The sequence below is a fragment of the Phocoena sinus genome, chromosome 4, assembly GCF_008692025.1.
Source record: "Phocoena sinus isolate mPhoSin1 chromosome 4, mPhoSin1.pri, whole genome shotgun sequence".
NCBI classification, from domain to species: domain Eukaryota; kingdom Metazoa; phylum Chordata; class Mammalia; order Artiodactyla; family Phocoenidae; genus Phocoena; species Phocoena sinus.
This window is the reverse complement of record NC_045766.1, coordinates 68,601,525-68,627,601: the sequence shown is the minus strand read 5'-3', so window position 1 is coordinate 68,627,601 and position 26,077 is coordinate 68,601,525. Positions and strand designations below refer to the sequence as shown.

Here is a 26,077-nt window from a genome sequence, read left to right as displayed (position 1 = left end):
ATGAAAAATGTTTTTCATTTAAAGGGGTGCAGCACAGAAGGATCATGATGTATTAAAGAGCCCCGACTCCAGGGATTGGAAGACATGCTTTCATGGGTTTCCCCTCTCTCTGGTGTTCTGCTTCTTCATCTGTAGAATTAGATCATCCTGAAGGGCTTTTCTGGTTCTAAAATCTTCAGATTCTAGGATTTTCATGTGTGAAATACCTTGTGGTTTTCATCCTCCATAGCTCATTCATGAATTGCCTGGAAGACAAGGTCCATTTCTTGGATGATAGTCTGAGAAAAACCAAGGGGCTGTGACTCAGTGAGGTTGACCAGAATCAAACTCCCCTTCATGAACGGAAATCCTTAGAAAGGCAAAGAAGTCATTTGGCTTCCTAGGAATGTTCACATTAAGCTTTTTCCACTCTCATTTTCCATGATATTCTACACTGACACAGGGCTTTCTTAGAAGCCTAATGATAGATTTGGATTTAGGGAAGGAGAGGTCACACATTTTTCCAGAGCTGGAGAGACTCTACACATCCTGTCATCCTGTCACCAGGTCCCACCAAGCATCAGTCCTCAGGCTGATGTCTTCTCTCCATCCTCATTGCCACTGCCTACCTGAGGCCTTATTATATGTCACAGCTTCCTACGTGGCTTCCACAACCACAGCACCACTCACTCTAAGTCATCCTTCTCTATTGTTCCCCAGTATGACTTTCTAAAATACTGCCCTCATAATTTATCCCCAGGCTTAAAATCCTTCAGTTTCCCCATCGTCTGATGCAATGGTCCCTAATGCTTCTCTTCTCTGAAGTGAGTGGGGCAAGACAAACTTTTGTCATGTGGATATTTTAATTTTTGTGTGTGTTTAGTATTGGTCCTTTTTAAACATTTGAACTTTCATTTACAATATATGCATAATATATGGTATTTATAAATTACCTACATGTAATTTATAAATAATAAATACACATACATGTGTTACCAAAATTCAGGTCTGGCTCCTTGCTGCTTGAAAGCCAATACGTGAGAGGCAAGGTTGGTGGAAAGGAAAGTTTGGCTTTCTTTTTTTTAAATCTTATTTGTAAGTTTGGATTTTCTTTCTTTTTTTTTTTTAATTTTATTGGAGTATAGTTGATTTACAATGTTATGTTAGTTTCAGGTGTACAGCAAAGTGACTCAGTTGTACATATACATATATCCGTTCTTTTTCAGATTCTTTCCCCATACAGGTTATTACAGAATATTGAGTGGTATTCTGTGTTATACGTTAGGTCCTTGTTGGTTATCTATCTTATATATAGTAGTTTGTGTATGTTAATACCAAGCTCCTGGTTTATCCCTCCCCCCAATGTTTCCCTTTCGGTAACCATAAGTTTGTTTGGAAAGTTTGCTTTATTTCAGAGGCTGGCAACTGGGGAAGAGGGCAGGCTCATGTCCAAAGGCCAACTGCTCCCTGACAATCAGTAGGCAAGAGCTTTTAAAGGGGAGATTCAGGGGTGTATGGGCAGAGGGAGGGAGCTACACGTAGAAAAGACACAGCTCTGACAATCATCTTGAAGTTAGTCATGTGGTGGTCTGATCAGTGTCATCTTGATTGTTTTAAGTTCAGTTCCAGGGTTGGTTTGAGTTCAGTCCCAGGTGCCTTCAGTTCCAGGGTCGGTTTTTTCCCATTTCTTTGAGGCCAGTTCTCAGAATTGTGGCAGCTTATGTCATGGCTACAGTCTGGTCATCATGCAGTTAACTTGTTCCACCTGGTGGGAGTTTCAGTATCTACAAAACAGCTCACAGGATATGGCTCAGAGTACTATCCATAGCCCTTGAGGGGGAACTAAAAGTCCTTGACTTTATTTAATGACTAAGCTATTATTATTTGGTCTTGTTTGACTGCTTTTCCTTTGTTTCTGTATTTTCTCATTTCTCTGATTACATTTATTCTTTGACTAAAGTTTTTTTACAGACAAGGCAGAGGACATGGGAGGGTGGGGTTCTGTCCTGGGAAGGTCTCAAGAGTGTCCTGCTCCATTTCATACGGAGGCTGTAGATTTAACAGATGGAGATGTATGCTCAAAAGAGTTTGGAGATCATTGGTTTAAAAGGTAAACTTTAGGGGCTTCCCTTGTGGCGCAGTGGTTGAGAATCCACCTGCCGATGCAGGGGACACGGGTTTGTGCCCCAGTCCGGGAAGATCCCACATGCTGTGGAGTGGCTGGGCCCGTGAGCCACGGCCGCTGAGCCTGCGCGTCCAGAGCCTGTGCTCCGCAACGGTAGAGGCCACAGCAGTGAGAGGCCGGCGTACCGCAAAAAAAAAAAAAAAAAAAAAAAAAAAAAAAAAAAAAAAAAAAGGTAAACTTTATTAGCTTTGCTTAAAGAACCTCAAGTGTCCTGGGACCATATTTCCCTTCTGCTGTCACCTCCAGCCACTGCGTGCACCCTCTTATATCTCCACACCCTGGCCATGCCAGTGTGCTTGCCCAGTCTCTGAACATGCTGTTTGTGTGTCCCATGGGGCTGCCCCTCCTGCTTATGCTGCTCAAAGCACAACTGCCCTGCCTGTTCAAGGCCAAGTCTAAAATGTTGCTTCATCTTTGAAGCCTTTCTTAACTGCTTCTTGTCCCAGAACTCACCATCCCAGGTAAAGTTAGCACCCGTGCTCTGTGATTCCATGGCATTTTGTTTGTTCCTCTAGGAAAGCACTTTCCATGTTCACTGGGTATGGTTAGTTGTGTGTGCATCTCAGTGAGGAGGCCGTGGGTGCCTTCAAGGCAGGAATTGCATCTTACTCAGCTTTGTACCCAGCACCTAGTACATGTTGGAAGTCAGTAAATGGTAGTTGAGTTATTTTCATGAGCATCTTTTTTTTGGTTTGTTTTTTGGGTTTTTTTTTGCGGTACATGGGCCTCTCACTGTTGTGGCCTCACTCATTGCGGAGCACGGGCTCCGGACACGCAGGCTCAGCGGCCATGGCTCACGGGCCCAGCCGCTCCGCGGCATGTGGGACCTTCCCGGACCGGGGCACGAACCCGTGTCCCCTGCCTCGGCAAGCGGACTCTCAACGACTGCACCACCAGGGAAGCCCCATGAGCATCTTATAGAGAGGAAGCTGGGAGGGAGGGGGTTAATGGTATGAGGAATAAAATTGGCTCAGTACAGAAACCCCATCCTGATGGGCATTTCCCTGCCCTGCTTCTCCCGTCTCCCCCAGCTCAGACTGGTTTAGTGAAGAGGATATTCTGGAAAAAGCGTGTCCTTCTTTCCATTTAGCTTTGAGGCAGCATGAAGGTTAAGGATTGCCCGTCTCAAGGTCACTTGATGCCCGCTGAACAGGGCTTTGGAGACTGTTCAGTTTATGGAGAATGCCGCTGTGCTTGTCAACTGTGTTCAATGTGGAGGGGCTGAGTCGAGACTGAAAATGGAAAGAAAGGCACTGAAGGCTGGAGGCATGATATTCAAAGGCTGTAAACGTCTTTCTTACAAATGAGGAGCTCCTCTAAAAGTCACGGGTCACAGTGGAAAATCCCAGGTATAACTTATCTCCTTTCTATCCACGTACACATACCTCTCACCTACCCGGTGCCTGGCACTCTGCTACGTGCTGGGACAGGGTCATGAATCATTCAAGGTCCTCGCCCTTGAGGAGCTGTACCTAGTTCAGCGGAGACAGATCATATGCAAACAGCTGTAACAGTGTAGGGAGTCCTCTCCTAGCCTGTGCCTGAGGGAGCTGTGCAGAGGGAGTGATTAATTTAGCCTCAGGGTGTCAGCGAAGGCCCCGTGGAAGACAGCTGAACCTGGGAGACTGAGGAGGAATTCTGGGCAGAGAGAAGGCAGGGCATGGGATATGCGTTTCAGGCAGAGGGAACTACATCGGCAAGGGTCTAGAGCAAGGGATGGCCAGCTTTTTCTGGAAAGGGCCTGTTAGTAAATATTTCAGGCTTTTCAGGCTGTAGGGTCTCCATTGCAACTACTCATCTCTGTTGTTGTAGCACGAAAGTAGCCAGGGGCAAATGTGTGAATGAAGGCGCACAGGCTGTGTTCCAATAAAACTTTATTTACAGAATTGGCAGCAACAGGACTGTAGTTTGCCAACTCCTGGTCGAGAGGAGGATCTTCAGAGAGCCTCTCGTCTGCTGGTTCCCAGTCTTTTCAAGCATTAGGATTACTTTGCATCTGCTAGTCCCTGTTTCCGATGCTCTTAGCTATTACTCCACGGCTCTTCATCAGGTCTCGGTGAAGTCCACTTCTAACCACACTGTTCACAACACATCCATCCCCTGGACCCTCCATCCTTTTTCATCGCTTTCATTTTCATGGCACCTATACGAAAACTCTTATGTATGAATTGTTTGTTTACTTCTTGTCTTTCCTGCTGGAATGTAAGCTTCATGGCTTGTTCTCTGTTGTATTCAGTGCTGTGCTGGATCCTGGAGCCTGGGATGCTCATTTCTTCTGCTCCAGCTCTGCATCCAGTGAGGTCAAATGATAGTTTTAAATCAGCCACGGTGGGAAGATTTACCCTGTGGAAATCAGTCCCATGGAAATCAGGTTTGGGGCATTTTTTTAAAAAGAGCTGCTTTATGAGCATATCACTGGTTCTCCCCTCTACCTAGAATACCCACCAGAAAGTCTGGTGCTCAGTAAATACTTGATTTTTTAATAAAACGTGCTACCAGTATCTGCTGATTGAGAAAATAGATCTCTGCTTATAGATACAGAATCCTTTTGCCGTTATTAGTGCTTCACAGGGATTTCCATGTCCCTTAGATGGGTAACTGCTGAGGGCACCGTCACCTTCACTTGACCTATGGGAAGACTGAGGACTCACGACAGGACGTGGTAATCATTTTTTTTTTTTTTTTTTTTCCGGTACGCGGGCCTCTCACTGTTGTGGCCTCTCCTGTTGGCGGAGCACAGGCTCTGGATGCGCAGGCTCAGCGGCCATGGCTCACGGGCCCAGCCGCTCCGCGGCATGTGGGATCTTCCCGGACCGGGGCACGAACCCGTGTCCCCTGCATTGGCAGGTGGACTCTCAACCACTGCGCCACCAGGGAAGCCCAGGATGTGGTAATCTTTACCCCATAGAGCAGACAGATTCTGCTAGGCCATGATGTCACATCTCCGCCTTATTCGCTACCGTCTCCCGAGTTAATGTGGGGTCTCAGGTCTGTGTCTCTTTTACTAAACAACAAGTATTTTTAATGAATTCCCCCAGTTTAGTGTGATTGTCATTTCTGCAGAGTGTTCAAAAGTCCAGATAAGTTCTGTCCTCTTTCACCTGTGTTACTGTATCCATTTCCGATTTGTCTGGGGCTTTGATTTATGGTATGTAAATGTGCCCTAGCCTATACCCTTTAGCTGTGATTATCATAAATATATCTGTTTATGAACAGTCTCCTACCCTGACAATCTAATTTTGAAATCTGCAGTGGTATGAAGCCCAGAAGCACTCGACAAGAATCACAGTTTAACAGCCTCTTCAATCTCCGTTCCTTTAAGTGGGCAACATTAAACCTTGATACCAAGGGTCGTTTGTAAGCCCACAGAAACTGATTAAAAAGCCCCATCAAATTACTACACAATGCATGCTTAACTTTTACAAAGTACTCTCCATTTGCAGGATGCCTGCTAAACAGTCTTTTCAATTCCCTGTCATAAGCACACACTAAGAAACAGAAACGTGAACTTGTATTTAACGGCCATCTGGCTTATCTCAAAGCTTTCCAGGACCTCAGGGCTAGAAAGAACCTTGCATTGCCATGCAGAATGCCTTTGCTTTCAGAGATACCTGTGTCCTTCATAGCTGTCCTGACCTGTAGTTTTTTCTGCTTCTCTCTGTTTGCTTCTGTCCAATGATGGAGAACTCACTCTTTCCATAGGCAGCCTGTTTTCTTTTCGAATACAGTTTACAGAAAGTTCATTTTTACCTGCCTCCCTGTAACGTTCAGCCATCGGCCCTAGTTCTATCCCTGTGGAGCCACTCAGAGCAAATTGGCCTCTTCTTGCTTCTGTCTCCTCTTCTGTCTTCTTACTTCTAATCTCAAGAAAGTGGGGACAGCTCTTACGTCCCCTGCATCCTCCTTTCTCCAGGCTGCATATCGACTGTCCATTCAGCCATTCTTCCTATGACAGTCCTTTGTACCACCCTCCTTATTTTGCTCCTCTTCCTCTGGACATGTTCCAGTTTTGCCGGTGTCTTTCTTAAAGTGACTGAACAGTGCTGGAGAACAGCTGGGACCATAGAATGTTACGCTAGACTGCCTCTTCACTTACTAGTCCTGTAACCTATAGGGTAAGTGATGTAGCTTCTCTGAATCTCGATAATCTCACCTGACAAATGAGAAAAAGTACCTTACACATTAAGTTGTTGTGAATGCCAGATACAACTGTAGTGAAATCATTGGGGGAGTGCCTGGTACAAAGTAGATGGGTTCATAATACAGCCATTGTTATTATAATAAATACTATTAATTCTCTGGATATAGCTCATAATAAAGTTTGGATCATATATATATATATATTTTTTTTTTTTTTTTTTTTTTTTTTTTTGCGGTACATGGGCCTCTCACTGCTGTGGCCTCTCCCATTGCGGTGCACAGGCTCCGGACGCACAGGCTCAGCAGCCGTGGCTCATGGGCCCAGCCGCTCCGTGGCATGTGGGATCTTCCCGGACCGGGGCATGAACCCGTGTCCCCTGCATTGGCAGGGGGACTCTCAACCACTGTGCCACCAGGAAAGCCCTATATTTTTCATTTTAGATTGGAGTTTACATGGGGGCACTTTCTGTAAGTTTAGGTGCAAATGTTGAATAGGCTGGCCCTAGATAAACACAGTGCAATTGTAGTATCTCATATATATATGCATGTGTATAAAATATGTCGATATTAAATACATATTTCTTGCACGGTTTCCTAGGACTCCTTTCCTTTGTCACTCCCACACTTCAGTAACTGATGCACAGCTAGGTGCTCCTGCCTCTCCTTGTCATCTCTTCTCTAGCTTCTTGCCCCCCAGTCCTGCAGCTTGCACAAGATATATACAGATTATGTCTTGGCTGCTCTTTGGGAAGGAAAGGACAGTGTTCATTCAGTATATCAGAGACGAGTCTTTTCCTAACTCATCCGTGTGTTGGCTGGATGACCTTGGACAAGACATTTTCCCTCTGAGGCTCAGTTTTTCTTTTTTATCTTTGAACTTGATGAAGGAAGGTATTTTGATGCAGAAAGGTATTGGATTCTGAGTTCCTTTCCAATTCTAAAATTCACTCTGTTTTCTACAATCTAATATTCATTTTGAGATGTGTGATTAGGCTTCCTTGGCTCTGTCTGTGTTCTGGTTTCCAGCGTGTACCTAGGTAAGCACTACACTTTAAGGCAGTACACTTTAAGGCAGCAGGAATGTCTAGGTAATTCCTTCAGGTCTCAGCTTTTCTGAGTGGCTTTGAAGTCAAACCTTCTGCGGAAATTGCCACGTCATCCTGAAGGGAAGCGGTGCTGAACGTGAGTTCCTGTGCTTTACCTTCTTTCTCACCAACCTCTTTGAAGGTAAAATTTCTTACTTGCTTTTGTGGCTCTAATTATTATTTTTAATCACCTTTTTATTTGAAAATGGTTTTACATTTACAGAAAAGTGAAGCCTACACCCAGTTTCCCATATGAACATCTTACATTCGTTTGATATGTTTGTGACAATTAGTGAATCAGTATTGATACCTTATGAATAATTAAAGTCCATACTTTATTCAGATGTCCTCAGCTTTTTACCTAATGTCCTTTTTCAGTTCCAGGGGCCCATCTAAGGTACATTCCATTTAGTTGTCTTATCTCCTTAGGCTCCTCTTGGCTATGACATTTTCTCAGAATTTTTTTTGAATTTTTGACAGTTTCGAGGGGTACTAGTCAGTTGTTTTGTAGAATGTTCCATAGTTGAGATTTGTTTGATGTTTTTCTCATGATTAGACTGGGGTTATGGGTTTTGGGGAGGAAGATCACAGAGGTAGAGTGCCATTCTCATTACAGCGTATCAAAGGTATCAAGATATCAAGGCTATCAGCGTGATTTATCACTGTGGACCTTAACCTTGACCCCCGGCTCAGGTAGCACTGTTTTTATCAGGTTTCTGCACTGTGAAGTTACTCTCCACTCCGGTACCCCCTTTTCATATTCTCTTAGGAAGGGTGTCACTATGTACAACCACTGCTAGTTCTTTTTCACCGAACTGTCCAAGGTGGGTATTTCTGATGGCTGTTGTCTTTTCTTCCACCAGAATTCTCCTATTTTGTTGACATCTCCTAGGGCTTTATCATCTAAATCCAGCCAGCGTTAAGGAAGAGAAAATGTGGAGGATAATGTTTGCTTTTAAAAGCCTTGGCCTGAAAATGGCACACATCACTTCCACTTAACATTCCATATGACACTCATTCATCTGCCAAACCTAACTGCAAGGGAGGCTAGGACATATGGTCTAGCTGGGTGCCCAGGAAAAAGAGGAAATGGATTTTAGAGAAAATCTAGCAGTATTTGCTATACTACTTTAGAGTACAAAAGGGAACAAACTAAACCAATGTCTTACCATCATCAAATAATATAGCCATTGCTTCATAAAAAAATGAAAAAAATAATGGAAAAACATAATCTTTGAATCAAGGAGAGTCATATAAATTGAAAATAAAATTAGCTTAATAAAAAACTTACTCTGTTGGCCATATTTTTCTTACTTCACTGTTTACCTGTGAACATTTGTTGAGAATAGGCACTTACCTGCGTGCCAGCATTTGCAAAACTCTGCTGTAAATTACGCCTATACCAGATTCTGCATCATTCCCAAAGTCTGCCATGCTGTTTTCTCCTTCATCCATTGTTTTTCTGGAATGGCCTTCCTCTGGTTTCTTTGCCTATGAAAATGCTATTTACTCCTCAAGTGACAGGTGAGGTGCCTTCATCTAACTTCTAGACAGAATTAGTCCCTTGCTCCTTGTGATATCACGTCACTTTGCTTCCATTCATCATTTAACAGCTATCTCACACTATGTATACGTATGTTTCATGCATTAGACTGGGTGCTCCCTGAGGACAGCACAGGTTTTATTAATCTGTTAGATGCCTAAGCATGGTCTGAAAAATAAAAAGTACGTTTTCTTGAATGCACTCAGGATGCTAGATATCCCAAAAAGTGGTCTCATTTTTTTTAAACCCCTTTCTTTAAAATACAACAAAACATTTTCTTTTTTTCCCCCCAATTATAAAAGTGATCCTCCCTTATGATAGACAAGCCTTCCTGGTGGAGGTGATCTTGAGCTGAGCCTGGAAAGATTGATAGGATTTGATAATAATAAAGGTATAGGCCTGTCAGGCAGGCTATACTGCTTTCCGTGACACATCCTAGGTTCAGGGCATTTGTTTAATAGATGGTCAGGGCTCCTTTGAAACAGCTATAGTGTAAAACATTCACTTTCATAGATCATCACATAATTAAAACTCAGACTCTGAGCTTGTTCTGCACTGCTCTTGGGTGGTGGGGCTTGGTGAACAGCCTTAGGCTCACTATCTTGAACCGGAGTTACCAACCTGAATTCCCAGGGTCCCAACAGGGGGATAGCTTCACCGTAGCAAAAGGAGTGTTTAATTACAGCTACAGAAAGTGGAGCATGAAAAAAAAACCAAACAATCATTTTCAGGCTTTAATGATTCAGCTGCCATGCATCTCCTTACCTATCAAAACATGACTTCTTAAAGTGACCTTATCAAGTTTATTAGAGATAAAGTATGAATTCTATGACAGTTGTTCCTTTCCTTCCTTCTATCCTTTTCTATCCTCTACTCTTAATCTTTTGGTTACTTTAGTGACTTTACAAGCTCAATATTTTACTAAAACATGAATCAGCAAAGTCTATTTGTAAAATACTTCCTTTGGTTTACACTGTTTCCTCAATTTTCAGGGTTGAAAAATTAGACCTTAATTAGGATTTATATTTTTATGGTTTTTGTATTTCATATTATCACATTTATTTATTCATCTGAAATTCTAAATTATTATAGTTAGCATAGAAATTATTTTTTCCCATTACACAGATAGGAAAACAGCCTCAGATACTAAGTGACTTGCTTAGGACCCCACAGCAACTGTGGTTCAAAGCTGGGTCTCCTGATTGCACATCTAGAGCTGAACGTACCACATTAGCATCTTCCTGTCAACCACTTAGCCTTGTGGCAGAGGCTCACACATTCTTTTATTTCTCCTAATTATAAAAGTGACCCACACTTATGATAGCCAAGTCTTCCTGAGAAGGTGATCTGGAACTAAGCCTGGGAAGGTTGGTAGGGCTTAATAGATGGTAGGGGTACAGGATATTTTTTTGCAGTGTGGTTAACTAGCTACATGCTTCTCTGACATGTCCCTTGGGGGTCAGGGGCATGGAGACAACACATTGAGAACGAATCCATGCCTTGATTTCTGGCACTACTTAGAGGAGAAGATTCTAAAATCAAAGAGACTTTAAGTCAAAGGTGCTCAAATTATAAATACACTGAATTTATTTAACCACAGTAATAATACATAGTTATCAATCAGAATGCCTACTTTCCAGTTTAGTTCTTTTTTTGCTTTTTTTTTTTTTTTTTTTTTTTTTTCCGGTACGCGGGCCTCTCACTGTTGTGGCCTCTCCCGTTGTGGAGCACAGGCTCCGGACGTGCAGGCTCAGTGGCCTTGGCTCACGGGCCCAGCCGCTCCGCGGCACTTCCTGTACCGGGGCACGAACCCGTGTCCCCTGCATCGGCAGGCGGACTCTCAACCACTGCGCCACCAGGGAAGCCCTAGTTCTTTTTTTAATACCCTACTTCCTCATTACCAGTTTTCTTGGCAACTTTTCTTCTTCTTAGGACTGCTTTGAAGAAGACATGTTTATATAGGCATTGCCTCAAACTTCCAAGTATGTGTGATCTAGTCATATGTGCAAAAGACATATGTCATAGGGAGCAGATCCATTCCCAAAGAGTTTATTGCATTGAATCCTTATCTATAACTCTTATCTAGACTCAAACATCAATAAATGTGTTTAGTTTAGCACACAGTACTTAGCATATTGCCTGCCCAATAAAAGAGGTTCTGAGTAAATATTGATTTAATAAATTGGTGAAGGAATGACACTGTCAGTTGAAATTCATTGATTGTCCTTTTGAGGATAACACATAACTACTTCACCAGTCATATGATTTCTATCCTTGCCTCAATTTTTATCACCAGAAGCAGCATTTTTCTTTTTCTACTAATTTTTATGAAATAGGGCTATAAATGTGCTAGAGTAGTCTAATTTTTGCACAAAACTGAAGTAGAGACAAAGATGGTGGTGATGTACCAGTCAGAATGGCCATCATCAAAAAATCTACAAACAATAAATGCTGGAGAGGGTGTGGAGAAAAGGGAAACCTCTTGCACTGTTGGTGGGAATGTAAATTGATACAGCCACTATGGAGAACAGTATGGAGGTTCCTTAAAAAACTAAAAATAGAACTACCATACGACCCAGCAATCCCACTACTGGGCATATACCCTGAGAAAACTATAATTCAAAAAGAGTCATGTAACACAATGTTCATTGCAGCACTATTTACAATAGCCAGGACATGGAAGCAACCTGAGTGTCCATCAACAGATGAATGGATAAAGAAGATGTGGCACATATATACAATGGAATATTACTCAGCCATAAAAAGAAACAAAATTGAGTTATTTGGAGTGAGGTGGATGGACCTAGAGTCTGTCATACAGAGTGAAGTAAGTCAGAAAGAGAAAAACGAATACCGTATGCTAACATATATATATGGAATCTAAAAAAAAAAAAAGGTTCTGAAGAACCTAGGGGTAGGACAGAAATAAAGACGCAGACGTAGAGAATGGACTTGAGGACACCGGGAGGGGGAAGGGTAAGCTGGGACGAAGTGAGAGAGTGGCATGTACTTATATACACTACCAAATGGAAAGTAGATAGTTAGTGGGAGGCAGCCGCATAGCACAGGGAGATCAGCTCGGTGCTTTGTGACCACCAGAGGGATGGGATAGGGAGGGTGGGAGGGAGACGCAAGAGGGAAGAGATGTGGGGATATATGTATATGTATAACTGGTTCACTTTGTTATAAAGCAGAAACTAACACACCATTGTAAAGCAATTATACTCCAATAAAGATGTTAAAAAAAAAAAAAAGAATGATGATAATACTGTAGAAAATAGATTGTTGCTGGCAGCTAGTACCACAGTGAGAAAGCTTTAAATATTTATGTTAGCTGCTATACAAAAATTCAAATGTGGTATACAAAGATCAGTTTGATGGTATTAGTGTGTAGGGTGTTTTTAAAAGCTGAAGACCACTTCTGGTTTGAAATACAGAAATATGCATGGCTTGATCTTTTTGAGTGTGCTGGAAAAATGACTTTTGTAGTATTGGGGCTCACTCAGATGAAGTATTTACTGAAGGTGAGATCTGTTTCTACATACTTTCCAGTGACATCTCATGGCCATGGGGGTTTGGCTTTTTCCTGTGGTTCTCAACCAAGCCTGAATTTAATCAGAATTTCAAAACCCAGGAAACATAGATAGAGAGTTGTCATTCAGCAGAAATAGAAGTCTTCCCGGAATTGACTATGACTCCTGAAAGCTTAGCAATTACAGTGACAGTTTGGTCTGAACAGTGACGCAGGAATGGGACCACAAACTTAGTGGCATCTTGCAGGCAGACACTAGATGCAGGAGGGAGAGACATAATTCATTTTTTAGCACACCTCTGTATTTTCTAATCATAATTAGCTTTTATTCATTTACATTTGGTTTACTCTTGCAGAGATTTATTGATCTGCCTCTAGAAAGAAAAAAAAGTACAGATGTGTTACCAAAATGCCTTCTTTTCAAATAGTTATTTCAATATTTAAACCATTGACATTTATGCATTTACTTCAGGAATGTTTTTGACAATTTGCAAGTGTGTATTAAAAAAAAATTTCAATAATCATTTCATTTTGTTCTGCAGAACCCCAGCTGAAAGGAATTGTGACAAGGTTATTCAGCCAGCAGGGATATTTCCTGCAGATGCACCCAGATGGTACCATTGATGGGACCAAGGACGAAAACAGTGACTACAGTAAGGCACATTAGCTTCTTGCAATCTAATTACAATCAAATGTATGGCCCAGTGTATCTTAGACTTAAAGCATGGCCAGGCTACCTTTGGAACTATTGAACTACTAGTAAGCTGGTGTCTTTTCCTTTATCCTTCTTGCTATGATTCCCTATAGCCAGGAGACCGTGAGGGACAGAGATTATGTACTCAGTAAGAAGGTAGAAAGCTTGAAGGAGTTCTGACTGGTCAGTGGACAAGAATTTCCTCTCATCCCACTGTTTGTAGTCAGGATGATGTTAAGTATTCATAGAAGCAAGGCAGACCTTCCAGCACAAAATGGTATTTTAATCCTGGAACCAAACAGTAAACATGTTATAGTAATTCTTAGAACATCATTTCTGGAAGACCAAAGTTACTTCTCAAGGTAAACATTGAATATATACATATGTATATTACATGTTATTTTATTTTGATTGAGGACAAAATTATTGATCTAAAAAGGAAAATATATTAAAATATTATGATAACAGATAATGAAAACTGGTAGAACTGCAATTTTGTTTATAGTTTTTTGAGATAAAATGCAAACATTAAAAGATTATTGATAATATCCCTGGAAATAATGTTTAAGTAATTTAACTATATAGGTGACAAGTTTGATAACTAAACAAATCATCAAGGTCTGAGAGAGTATATTTGCATTTCAGAAGAATTTTGATTGCAAGCCTCAGAGCCAAGAATGATCACTTTCATCATACCTTTCAGTTTCTGAATAATCGTGTGCAGATACCTGGGGGGAAATTCGTGTTATTCTAAAATTATACAGGGCATCATATTGTTTCCCAAAGTTTGTCTGTATTTCCTGCTAGATCTTTAGTACTAGTCACATAGTAAATGCTCATTAAATCTATATCCCATTGAGTTGTCTTCTGACGGAGGTGATTTTGTGGTTAGACTGACATTCTACCCAACTGCATAAGATAATCTAAGAAGTCTGATATTTTACGGTGAACTATCTTTTAAATTAAAAATAAAGATCTCAGGAAAGATCTACAATCCCTAGAGTGTGAAAATGCGCTTCTCCACCCCTTCTAAATTATTCTTTGTTCACTTAATGTTACACATTACAAAATATGAATTACAATAAAGATCTTATTATAAAGAATTTCATCCCATTTTCTGCCAAGTAGGTGATTAGCTTATTGTGGTTTGCATTGTTGGTTTATGTTTGTGGGAATGCATTCTTTAAATGATTTAAGGTTTAACTGAGTACAGAAGAATGAGGATGCTTTCCTCTCCATGTAGAATTTTCATTATTGCATGTGAACTTGAATTCAGATTTAGTGAAGCTACAAGTATAGGTGGAAAGAATCAAGGATGTGGCTTAGCTGTGTCACCCGTACTATCTCTGGGGTATCCCTTGTTCTGGTTTCTTTTTCTATAAAATGATGTGGCTGGAGATGATAATGTTAATATCCTTTGTCAGACAGAACCATCCACCCAACTTAAAAAAAAGATTGAAAAATTATAAGTTGGTGAACATAGATTCAGTCCTCAAGGGAGCCAAATAGCTGTAGCCACAGGATACAGCTGTTACCTAGACAGCTGTCCTATGGATCTGTGACGTTTATCACGGGGCAGTGGCAGAGAGGTGAGGGTGAAAGCGTGGGGTCAACCAACAAAATACCTTCCTTCAATGTTTTTAGAAAAATAATTGAAAGTGCTTTCTCTGCAGATGCTGGGTCAATGGCTAATATAGACCTACAGCCACATATAAATATACACACTTATACACACATATGCATAATATATATACGTATATATAGAGGCGTTACGCATAACACACATACTGAGGGTGCTACATTTTGTCAGAAACTTTTAGAAACTGTCTGGATTCACAACTTTAAAATACCTTATTTTTTATTAAGACAAACTACTGCATACATTTATTGATATGTTGGTATTAAAAGGAGTTTAAATATACAAAATAATAAGACTTAGATAAATTCATCTGGATACCCAACCCCGGCTTAAAATTTAGTTAAAAACATCAATACATTTGAAACCCTTGTGTGCTCTTTCTGGTGGAGTCCTGCTTTTCCCTTCAGTACCAGACATAACAACTATCTTGAATTTGACATTTTTTATTTCTGTGCAGTTTTATAAATACATTTTTTCATATATACATATATATGCATATACTTACATCCGTCATAACATCATTTTGCATGTTTTTAAACTTTTTATAAGAGGAACATTACTATATATAACTTTTATGTATTTTTCTTCCCCAGTATTTTGGTTGTGAGATGCATATATGGTGATATATTTGCTTAATATTATTCATTTTCATTTTTGTAAAGTATCCCATTGCATGAACATACCCAAATATATTTATCCATTCTCTTTTGGGTGGATAATTATCATTTCTATTTTAAGGCAATTACAAATAGTGCTGCTAAAATATTTCTTGTACATGTTGAAGAGGCCTTCGCTGACCATCCTTAATAAAACTAAACATTTCACCTTGACCTATTCTGATACCCTAGTATTTTTTTTCTAGTCATAGCTCCTATGATGACCTGATATGCATATTGTTGCAGTTTATTTGTTTATTTTTGATCTTCCTAGCTGGAGAATGTTTCATGAGTGAAGAGATTTTGTTTTGATCTTTGATGTATCTTTATTATTTTTTTTCACATCTTTGTTGGAGTATAAATGCTTTACAATGTTGTGTTAGTTTCCGCTGTACAACAAAGTGAATCAGCTATACATATACATATATCCCCATATCTCCTCCCTCTTGTGTCTCCCTCCCACCCTCCCTATCCCACCCCTCTAGGTCATCACAGAGCCTCGAGTTGATCTCCCTGTGCTATGCAGCAGCTTCCCACTAGCCATCCATTATACATTTGTGTCTTCAGAACCTAGAATGATCATTAATACATAGTAAGCACTCAACAAAAATCAAAACGAATGAATGAATGTGTCCTTGTACATGTGTAAAAGTTTCTCTAGATCATTGGCTAAATATTCTATCCACCTAAATATTTTTAACATTTCCTGTTGAAATAATGTTAGACTTCAGAAAAATTACAAAATAGTACAGGAAATTTCTGTGTACTCTTCACCCAGCTTCCCCTAATGGGTACCACTTTTATGTAACAACAGTACAATTATCAAAGCCAGGAAATTAACCTTGGTACAATACTATAAATTGAGCTATAGACTTTATTCAGGTTTTGCCAGTTTTTGGACTAATGTACTTTCTTCTGATCCCCCCACACATATTTTAATTAAAAATATCCCATGAAAACAAATAATTTTTATTTTTACATTTTCTGAGTGTGGATTGAGATAAAAATATCAAAGAAGGATTTAAATTCTACTCATGTTTTTTAATAGAAAATTATAAACCTCTAAGTTGTTAAAATGCCTTTTCTTTCTCTACTTTGTGTGGGCAGGAGTAAAAGCATTTGATTGTTTGGAAAAAAAAATCTTGTTACTATGAGCATCTGTCAGAAGTGTGCTGTTTGGTTCAGTAGACATCATTAGGTCCAGCCAACCTTACCATAGTATCTTGGATTGAAGTGATAGGACACCTGTTCTTTTGTTCAGGAAGAAAAGACTAATTACATGTAATTGAGTACAAAACCAAATGGGTTTGTCAGCAGCAACAGATACAAATCTCTGCAAGTGTAATGATACCAAAGATGCAAAACAGTGTTGGAACACTGACACAAAAAAGACAACAGCAGTTTGGAGAGTATTAATAGGAACATTTTACATAAAATTAGAAAGGTAATTATTCTGCTCCACCAGTTTCCGTAGGAGAAGATACATTTGAAGAGGTCAAACATGCTGGGGTGAAAACAATTAAGATATGCAAATGCATTGTTGCCTTTTTTCTCTGAACAAAAATATTAACAGCCATTTCACTGTGGCGTGAGCTGCCTGACAAATGAATACAATGGTGAAACTGAAGATATTCAAGCTGGTGCTGCACTGGTACTTGTAGAGCGTTTATGAAAAAACCCCTTCAGTGTGGGAGGGGAAGAACGTGGTGGTGGTTGAGATAGTTTCAGAACTCAGTGACTTTTAAGGTCTCCTTCAGTCTTGAGATTCATTTAAAAATTATTTTGAATAGATAAGTATATGGTACAGAATTGTAAAGGCACAAAAAAGGATATACAGTTGAAAAAGAACAAAACAGTTCTTGACAGCCAAGAGCTGGCTCGGCACTACCAGCAGGCCAAATGTGAACAGTTTCACAGGACACCGAATCAGGCAAGGCCACTGTGACCATGATGGATCAGGACAAAAACAAGAGCACTCTGTAATCATATCTGAATGCAGACAAAAACAAGAAAGTTGTCCAAACTACAAAATGATCGAATCTCGCTGTACCCTGGTTTATATGGGTGGGTGCTGCTTCATCACCAGGAACAGGATGTTGCTCTGTTCTTCTTGCCGTCTAGATAAGAATTATTAAGATAGCCAAGTACAGAATTACACCTGCATCCAAAGAGCAATCAACTTGGAATAAATCTGCTTTCTTTGAGCCCCCTTAAAAATCACTTAACATGAGACTAAATCCTGGAAGTCCCTTCTTACACCTTACTAAGACACCCCAGTTCTGCCATGGTGTATATTTTTCCTCCTCGCTGAGAGTCAGTGAACCCAACTTTGTTCAACCACAGATGTGTGGATGTGTTTCTTTGACTAGAAGACGTTAACATAGTCAAAAGCAATTTTCTGTCCCTCCCCTCTCTGCCACCTGGCCACATTTCTTGGTACTCTTCCAGATGCAGTCTGTGCATTAACAAAATACACAATATTATATATCTGTATATGTCTCTCTCTCTCTCTCTCTCTCTCTCTCTCTCTATCTATCTATCTTTCTAATCTTGTTCAGTACTTTTTCTTAACTTAAAATGTTGTATTTACAAGACTTTTCCATGTTAGGACATATTTAAATGGGATATTTTATTTAACCTAGTTTCCTCTTGAAGGACATTTCAGTTCTTTCTAATATTTTGCTGATACACACTATTCTATAAACAATATCCTTGTACAGAAGTCATTCTGCGTGTGTGCAACTATATTTAGACGATAGATACTTAGAAGAGGAATTGTTGGGTCAAGGTTTTATGCTTTTATATTTTTGAAAGATAGCTATTTCCTCTCCATCAAACAAATTTACACTTAGAGTGACTAGTCGTTTCCTTATCTTCTAGTCAACACAATGTGTTATCAGACTTTTGGTTCTTTGCTACCTAAAAACATAAACTTTAAGTTTTCTTATTATGAGTTAGGTTGAGCACTTGTTCATATAGTTTATGAGACACCTGCACTTCTTTTCCTATAAAATGTCTGTTTATATTTGTTTCTATTAAGTGTCTGTGTTATCATTTGCAAGAAAGCTATTTATATTTTAAAAATCAGCTCACTGTTATGTGAGTTTCAAATATCTTTACTCATTTTGTTGTTTGCCTCTGAATTTTTTTGCAATGCCTTATTTTATTTTAAATACGCTTTTATGCCCTCAGCTTTTCTTTCCTATTTAGAAGTGTACTCATTCCAAGATTATAAAAAAAACCTCCCATGTTTTAGTAAGGAATTGTTTCATTTTTATACTTCATATTTAATTAATCTAGAATTTTATTTCTTGACTTTTGACTCTAGACCTCTAATATTTTGTGTTCCTAACTACCAGTTTTAAGTACAAATACAGTTTCTACAGATTTTATGAATGTATTAAATTCTCCATGAATTCAGCATTAAAAAATATATATATTTCAACAAGGCCTGTATCTGAGTTTCAGAAATCCAATTGGAAATTTAAAAATTGAGTCATCCAGCTATGTTTTCTATACAATACCAGACATATGATGTTTTGATACCACCAATCACAAGTATATAGACACAGCCAAAGCCAACAGAAGCTCTGTATTGCTAAACGATGAACAAAAACATGATCCAAATGGTTAGTTGGAGAAAATCATTAAGGACATAAGGGATGCTGCAAAGAATTATAAAGATGCTCTGTCTTCCTAACAAGGGGCCTTTGTTAGGTGAAAGAGATGACATGGAGTTCATCCCTTTCACCTACTCAGACGTACACATTATAGTAGTCATGGGTGAGCGAGGGCTATGCCATATCCAATTATAGGGATATTATTTTCTTCTAGTGTCTTCTGTACTTTAAGAATATATCACAATTTGTTGCGTGAAGTCATACCTACAAGTTGGATGAAAAGAAAAAGAAATGCGTGCGTTATCCTGCTGATTTTCTTTAAGCAAGCTTATTTATATAATCTTGAGCAATACTTTGGTACATGTAATGTTGTTACCCTTACAGTGGCATGCCTTTTCAAAACAAAATTAATATTCAGCCTTAGCTTATGAATGCAGTTACCTCACTTGATTTTTTTTAAATAAAGAAAAATATTGCCTTTTGACTTTCATAGCTAGAAGAAAAGTAATGGACACTTGTTAGAAATTTGTTTTTGTGGATTGTGTTTCAATTTTAAAGACTGTTCCTTCAAATAATATTTATGGAAAGCTTGAACAAGAACCAATGATTTCCTTGAATAGTTTGCCGATTCACATATGTTCATAAGGAAATAACTCCTCAGACTTTTTTTAACCTTGGCTTTGTACCTTTTTATGTCTTATATTTCCTTTCGAGCCTAAGACTTCTGCCCTCATGTGCCCCTCTGTTTAGTAAAGTAAAACATGAGCCATTTGAAATTATCCTTTTCCCTAGTTGCTCTATGACTATTTATGGGCATATTGATAGGAAGTATACATATACATAGTGGTTAAGAATCTGATGGGAGCCACTTTACCAAGTGTATTCCTAGAACTAAGGACTGAGATTATCTTTAGTCTATTCCTGGCTCTGTGAGGTGACCAGTGCTTTGGTCTTGGGCAAGTCACATAAATTTTGTCAGATTTATACAATCTCTGGTTTTACAAAATGAGAGGAACAGAGAATCTCTAAGCTTTTTATAGCCTTTCCTTTAATTCTCATATAGAAGTAAATGTATGCTCAGAAAAACTGATCGACAGATTCCGTTTCCACAAATACCATTTGTTCTGAAAGGTATGTTACTGACAGGAAATCTTCAGTTGCAAATCCCTCTGTGATATTCTCAAGGTGTATATAAAGATCTGGAGAGTCATACATACATATAAGTGATAGAGCCAGAATTGAATGCAGGCTATCTGACTTGAGGTTCTTTGCCTTGGAGTTAGTTACTTAATCTCTTCACATCTTACTTCCCTCATTTGTTAAGTAGGGATAATAATAGTACTTAGATCACAAGGTTGTTGTGTAGACTAAATGGGTGATTCATGAAAAATGCTTCAAATAATGCCGAAAACCTGGTTAAATGTTGTTGGTGGTTGTCGTTGTTATTCTCATCAGTCGGGGTAAGAGTCCTTGTTTGCGAGGAGCTTATAGACAGTGACCATTTTAACAGAAGTAGAATTCTTACTGGTGGTAGCTGTTGTTACGTGAAAGAATTTAAAAGTGCTTAAGCTAGAGGGTCTGGAGCAGTACTCTAAGTTAGTGGTTCCTAAAGTGTGCAGTCCCTGGACCACCAGCATCAGCATCACCTGAAAACTCGTTAGAAGAACACACTCTTGAGGCTTGCCCTAGACGTGCTGAATCAGATGGAACCTCAGGGCTGGGGCTCAGCAGTGTGTGTTTTGACAAGCCCTCCAGATGATTCCGGTGCACTGCAGGAGCTATGAAGGGGCACGTTCCTCTGCACCCAAGATTTGGAGTGTTCACGTTTGCTAATGAAGCAATCTCTGTCTTGGGACTGTCATACCTAGTTCTATGGGAACCTGATTCCTGATGTAACAGGGAAAGCATAGGTCTGTAGGTAGACTGAAAAGCATACTGAAATCCAGACTTTCTAGTATCTCAGACAGGTGTGGAATCTGTTCCATTTTGATGTATTTCCTGGAGAGAGTCAGAGCTCAATTCTAGACAGGTTATGTGATCAAACACAGGTTTGGGGAATGATAGAAAAACGTTTATAATGATATAAGTAAGTCTGTACCATATAGTTTTAGGTCTTGGAGCTTTTACACATGCTAATTCCTTTTGCTTGGAATGACTTCACCAATCTTACCACCTGATAAATCACTCTTACCCTTCAGAACCCTTCAAAGCTCTTATCTCCTTTGTCAGTGTGAAGCCTTCTCCAGCCATCCCCCTCAACTGCCACCCTCCCTCACACAGAACTCCACATTAATTACTCATTTCACTCTACTGTGTTTGAACCTCGTGTGTATATTTACAGTTGCAGAAGTCACATTATACTGCAATTCCTTATCTGCATTTTTGTAGATAAGGAATAATGTCCTTATTTGCCCTTCTGCCTAGGACAGCAATGGATATTTTCCAAGATCCCGTACTGGGGGGTATGCAGATATGTTTCATTTAGCTGGCACACTTCAGAAAAAAAATCAGTGTATTTAAGCAGTGGATGCACCTACTTTCTCCCACATTTTCCTCCTAGCTGCCTGTGTCCTAAAGACTCTTGAGCTTGGGATACCTGTGGTTCTCCCTCAATGTTTATGAAATAAAAACAAAACAAAGCAAAAACAAACAAAAAACTTCAAAGGAAGAATATACACCACTTAAATGTCACCACTTTAAGGCAAAGTAGCTTGGGCTGTGAGTCAGATAACCTGGTTTCTAGTCTAGGTCCTGTCCCTAATTAGCTGTATGATCTTGTTTCAGTCATGTAGGCTCTCTGTTCCTTGGATTTCTATTCTGTAAAATGAGATTTTGGAAAAGATCATCTCCAATATTGCTGACAGATCTGAAACTTATAAAGCCTATAAATTGGCAATAATTTTTGTTTTTACCTTTGAAACTTCCCTTTTAAACACATTACAAAAAATGGGCAAAATTGTGAGAACAGATAGTGCAATAATTTTTGCATTGAATTTGAAAACAGTAGTACATTTACTCTACCTTCAAAATATATACAGAATTTGACCACTTCTCAATACCCCAACTGTCACTCCCTAGTCCAGGCTATTCTCATCTTCAGACTATTACTACAGCTTCCTAACTAATCTTGTGCTGGCGACTTTCCCCCTTCAGTCTAGTATCCACGCAGCAGCCAGAGTGACCCAGTTAAAATAGGTCAGATAAACTGACTTGTCTGCTCAGTCTCTTTCACTACACACCACTAAGGGTAAAAGCCAAATTCATCCCATGACCAATAAGGCTTTACATAATCCTGCCCATTACCTCCTGGCTGTTCTCTCTCCTCTTTCTTTTGACTAGTCTCCTAGCCGTTCCTTTAACACACCAATCATGCTCCTTCCTATCCCCATCTTCCAAAATGTTCTTCCTCCAAATATCTAAATAGCCCACTCCCTCATCTTCTTCATTCCCTCACTCAAAAGTGAAACCTTTTCTCATGGAGGACTTTTCTGATTAATATATGTGTATTTCAATTGCTGTCTTCAACATTCCACTCTCCCTTGGCAATTTGACTTATTTTTCACTCCACTTACCATTGTGTAATATACTTATTTATTTATTTTATTTAAAAAACATATTTATTTGTTTATTTGGTTGCACTGGGTCTTAGTTGTGGCAGGCAGGCTCCTTAGTTGCAGTTCGTGGGCTCCTTAGTTGTGGCATGCAAACTCTTAGTTGCAGCATGCGTGTGGGATCTAGTTCCCTGACCAGGGAACGAACCCAGGCCCCCTGCATTGGGAGCGCAGAGTCTCAACCACTGTGCCACCAGGGAAGTCCCCTTATTTATTTTATCATCTCCCACCTCCACTAAAATATTCCCTACATATACCACACATTTAGCTCATTCATACTTGCGTATGTTATTTTTTTCCAGTAATAATGTCATCCTCTAAAAATAAGATCAATTGCCTTTTGTCTTTGAGAACTTTTCCTGATGTTTTTAACTGGAAATCCTGCTTTTTCCTCTGCATACACAATATATCTCAAGGTATTTTTGCACTTTAATCTGTATTGATGTATCTACTCTCTTTAACTTATAAGTTTCTTGAGGCCATTGACCATGTCTGCTTATCTCTATGTTGGCGTGTAACAGGGCCTTAATAATGGATAGTGACTTAATAATGGATATGGATAGCTTAATTCATAGTAACAATAGTATAATCAGACTACCATTTAAATTTAAAAGCTTAATTAGAGTATAAGCTCCACAGGGCAGGGAGCTTTGTCTTCATTTTGTACTGTTGTATCCCCAACACTTGGGATAGTGCCAGGCACATACTAGGTTTTCAATATTTGTTGAATAAATGAATAAAAGTCAGTTCTCAGAACAGCCTCATCAAAAATGAATATGATTTCGTCAAACAACACCTAGCTTGAAGGATTATTGCAAATTAAATCACATTTGCTTTTTTTTTCTTTTTGAGAATGACAGTTTAAGAGACTTTAAAGGATGGATAAGGAAGTCATTTTCCATTATGAAAATAGGAGGAAAATTGAGTATGCTTAGCCTGGAAAAGTGAACTCCATAGCAATAATAGTAAAAGAAGACAGTTTTAAATAGATCTTCAAAGTGTTATGCAAATATATATTTATGGTGATAATTACAGAGGCATCATTTTCTGAAAGTATGTAAATGGTATGTTTACGCAGAAGAGAGGGAGCCATTGCTTTTATTATTCAGCTAGGACCAGTAGCTAAATTTAAGCTTATGTTGCAGGAAAAAGAAAATATACACTCAGGTGCTTTAAGGGTAAGAGAAAAGGACAGCCAGGGGGTCTTGAGGTAGTGGAAAAGGGTATTAGAGTTGTGATGAATTAGAGTTTATTAAAATCTCCCTGAAATTACCTGATTCTGAGGCTCTGGAAAGTGAGTTGATTGGCTCAAGACAGAGTAAGAAAAATTCAGTTCTACTATATCCATAACCTGTGTTCCTTTCTCTATATAAGTTATTGCTTGAGAGATTATACTGATTTACCTACAGTCTAAAACTTAATAGATTTTAATGAATGGAATTGGGATTTGTTATATGTGGCTGGTTCAATTAGGAATTCAGTCTATGGCCTCCAACTAAACAAGGGATAAATTATAACTTCATTTTCATGTGGACCAGTATTTTCCAGAGCATACTACCTATCCTGAAGTATGAAATGACTATGTATTTACAATGAGGAATTTGAAAAATAAAACGGTCACCTGTGTGCCAAGCATTCTTTCTTTTTATTTATTTATTTATGGCTGCGTTGGGTCTTCATTGCTGTGCGCGGGCTTCTCATTGCGGTGGCTTCTCTTATGGCCGAGCACGGTCTCTAGGCACGTGGACTTCAGTATTTGTGGCACACTGGCTCAGTAGTTGTGGCTCGCCAGCTCTAGAGCACAGGCTCAGTAGTTGCGGCACATGGGCTTAGTTTCTGCACGGCATGTGGGATCTTCCCGGACCAGGGCTCGAACCCGTGTCCCCTGCGTTGGCAGATGGATTCTTAACCACTGAGCCACCAGGGAAACCCCAAGCATTATTTCTTAATGTATGAGTTTGGGCCACATTAGATAATAATAGGTAATGTTTACTGAGTACTTGCTAAATTGTCTAGTACAAGTATGAAAATTTTATAAATTTTACTTGTTTAAGTATTATAACCATCCTATAAAGGGGATACTGTAATCATTCCTACTTTGAAGATCAGTAAACTGAGGCATAGGAAGTTTGAATAATTAATCCATGGTCACACTGATATTAAAAGGTAGACCCAGGATTTGAGCTCAGTGAGTTTAGTTCCAGAGTTAATGCTTTTACCATTTTATGCTGAATACCTAATTTATCTTTCCTCATTAATATTTCCTAGTGCATTAAAAATCATACCACTGCATTCTTCTCACAATACTTTAAAAAAGTATTACGAAGGGGATACGACTTACTTATAAAATATTATGGTGGTTTGCTGGCTAAACATTGAACTTGAGAGGATTTTTCTTCAATATGTTCAACGTATTTCAACTATAAATTAAAAAACTTTTTTTGAAATAGTAAACCATTATACAATAATTTGAAAGATCTTAAATAATCTGGTTGCCTTTTAACTGTATCTGACTTGGGAAGTTTGAGGTGTGTAGGCTGTGTGTGTTTGTGTGTGTATATATATTTCCATGTATTATTCAGTAGCCTAGATAGATAGAGTGGTACCGAGTAGGCATCCTGCCAGGATCTAGTGAAGTTGCACTTAGTACATCTGCTTTCCCTGACACTGAGACAGAATGTGGAGCACACACCCATGTCAAAATATGTCTGTATAACATTACTAGGCCCACTCCATAGTATTATAATTGAATTTTTTAAAATGTCCTAAAGAAAGCCTCTCTTTGCTTCCTCTTACTTAGATATTGGCAGAGACATCATTTTTATTGTTGCTTTTGTATGTTCCAGGGATCAGTCCTGATACGTGGGGAAGCAGTGTGGTGTTGTGCATAGTCCATAGGATTTTAGAGACAGACAGTTATGGATATTAATATGCATTTCTCCATTTAACAGCTGCATAAACTTGGGCAATTTGCTTAGCACTTTGAAACCATAGCTTGTCATCTGCAAAATGGGAATTATACGTAAAGACTTCAAGTATATAATATCAAATTTACCCTCTTGAAAGGAAGTGCTTTGGAAAGTCTAGAGAGGAGAAATCTATGCTACCTGAAGTATGATCCAGAGTAATTTCGGGGAAAATGTAGGACTTGAGCAGAGCTTTGAGGAACTGTGTAACAGCCTTTTTGGAACCTCATCTACAGTTTCAGTGCTCGTCTAGGTCCTGGACCCAGCCTTCCCATCTTCGGGGGAATTTGATCAAAGTCTAATTTAAATAGGATTAAACCCCACTGTACTTGGAATTTCCCTCAGGGGTGAGGGCAGTGGAATGAATCCAGTTACATATCTGTCCTCAGTCCTTGGATTCTTCTGATAATCTGAGAAGGGAAAGTCC

General features: G+C 39.3%; 1 protein-coding gene across 5 annotated transcripts in view; it reads left to right on the top strand.

Annotated features, from left to right (window-relative positions):
* The window catches only part of FGF12 (fibroblast growth factor 12), a 566,994-nt gene that overhangs the window by 353,274 nt on the left and 187,643 nt on the right, over positions 1 to 26,077 (top strand). For all 5 annotated transcript variants that reach the window (XM_032631664.1, XM_032631662.1, XM_032631665.1 and 2 more), the window contains one exon: positions 13,007 to 13,117. In XM_032631664.1, the coding sequence (XP_032487555.1) occupies positions 13,007 to 13,117 (111 nt within the window). The remainder of the gene's footprint in view (positions 1 to 13,006; positions 13,118 to 26,077) is intronic.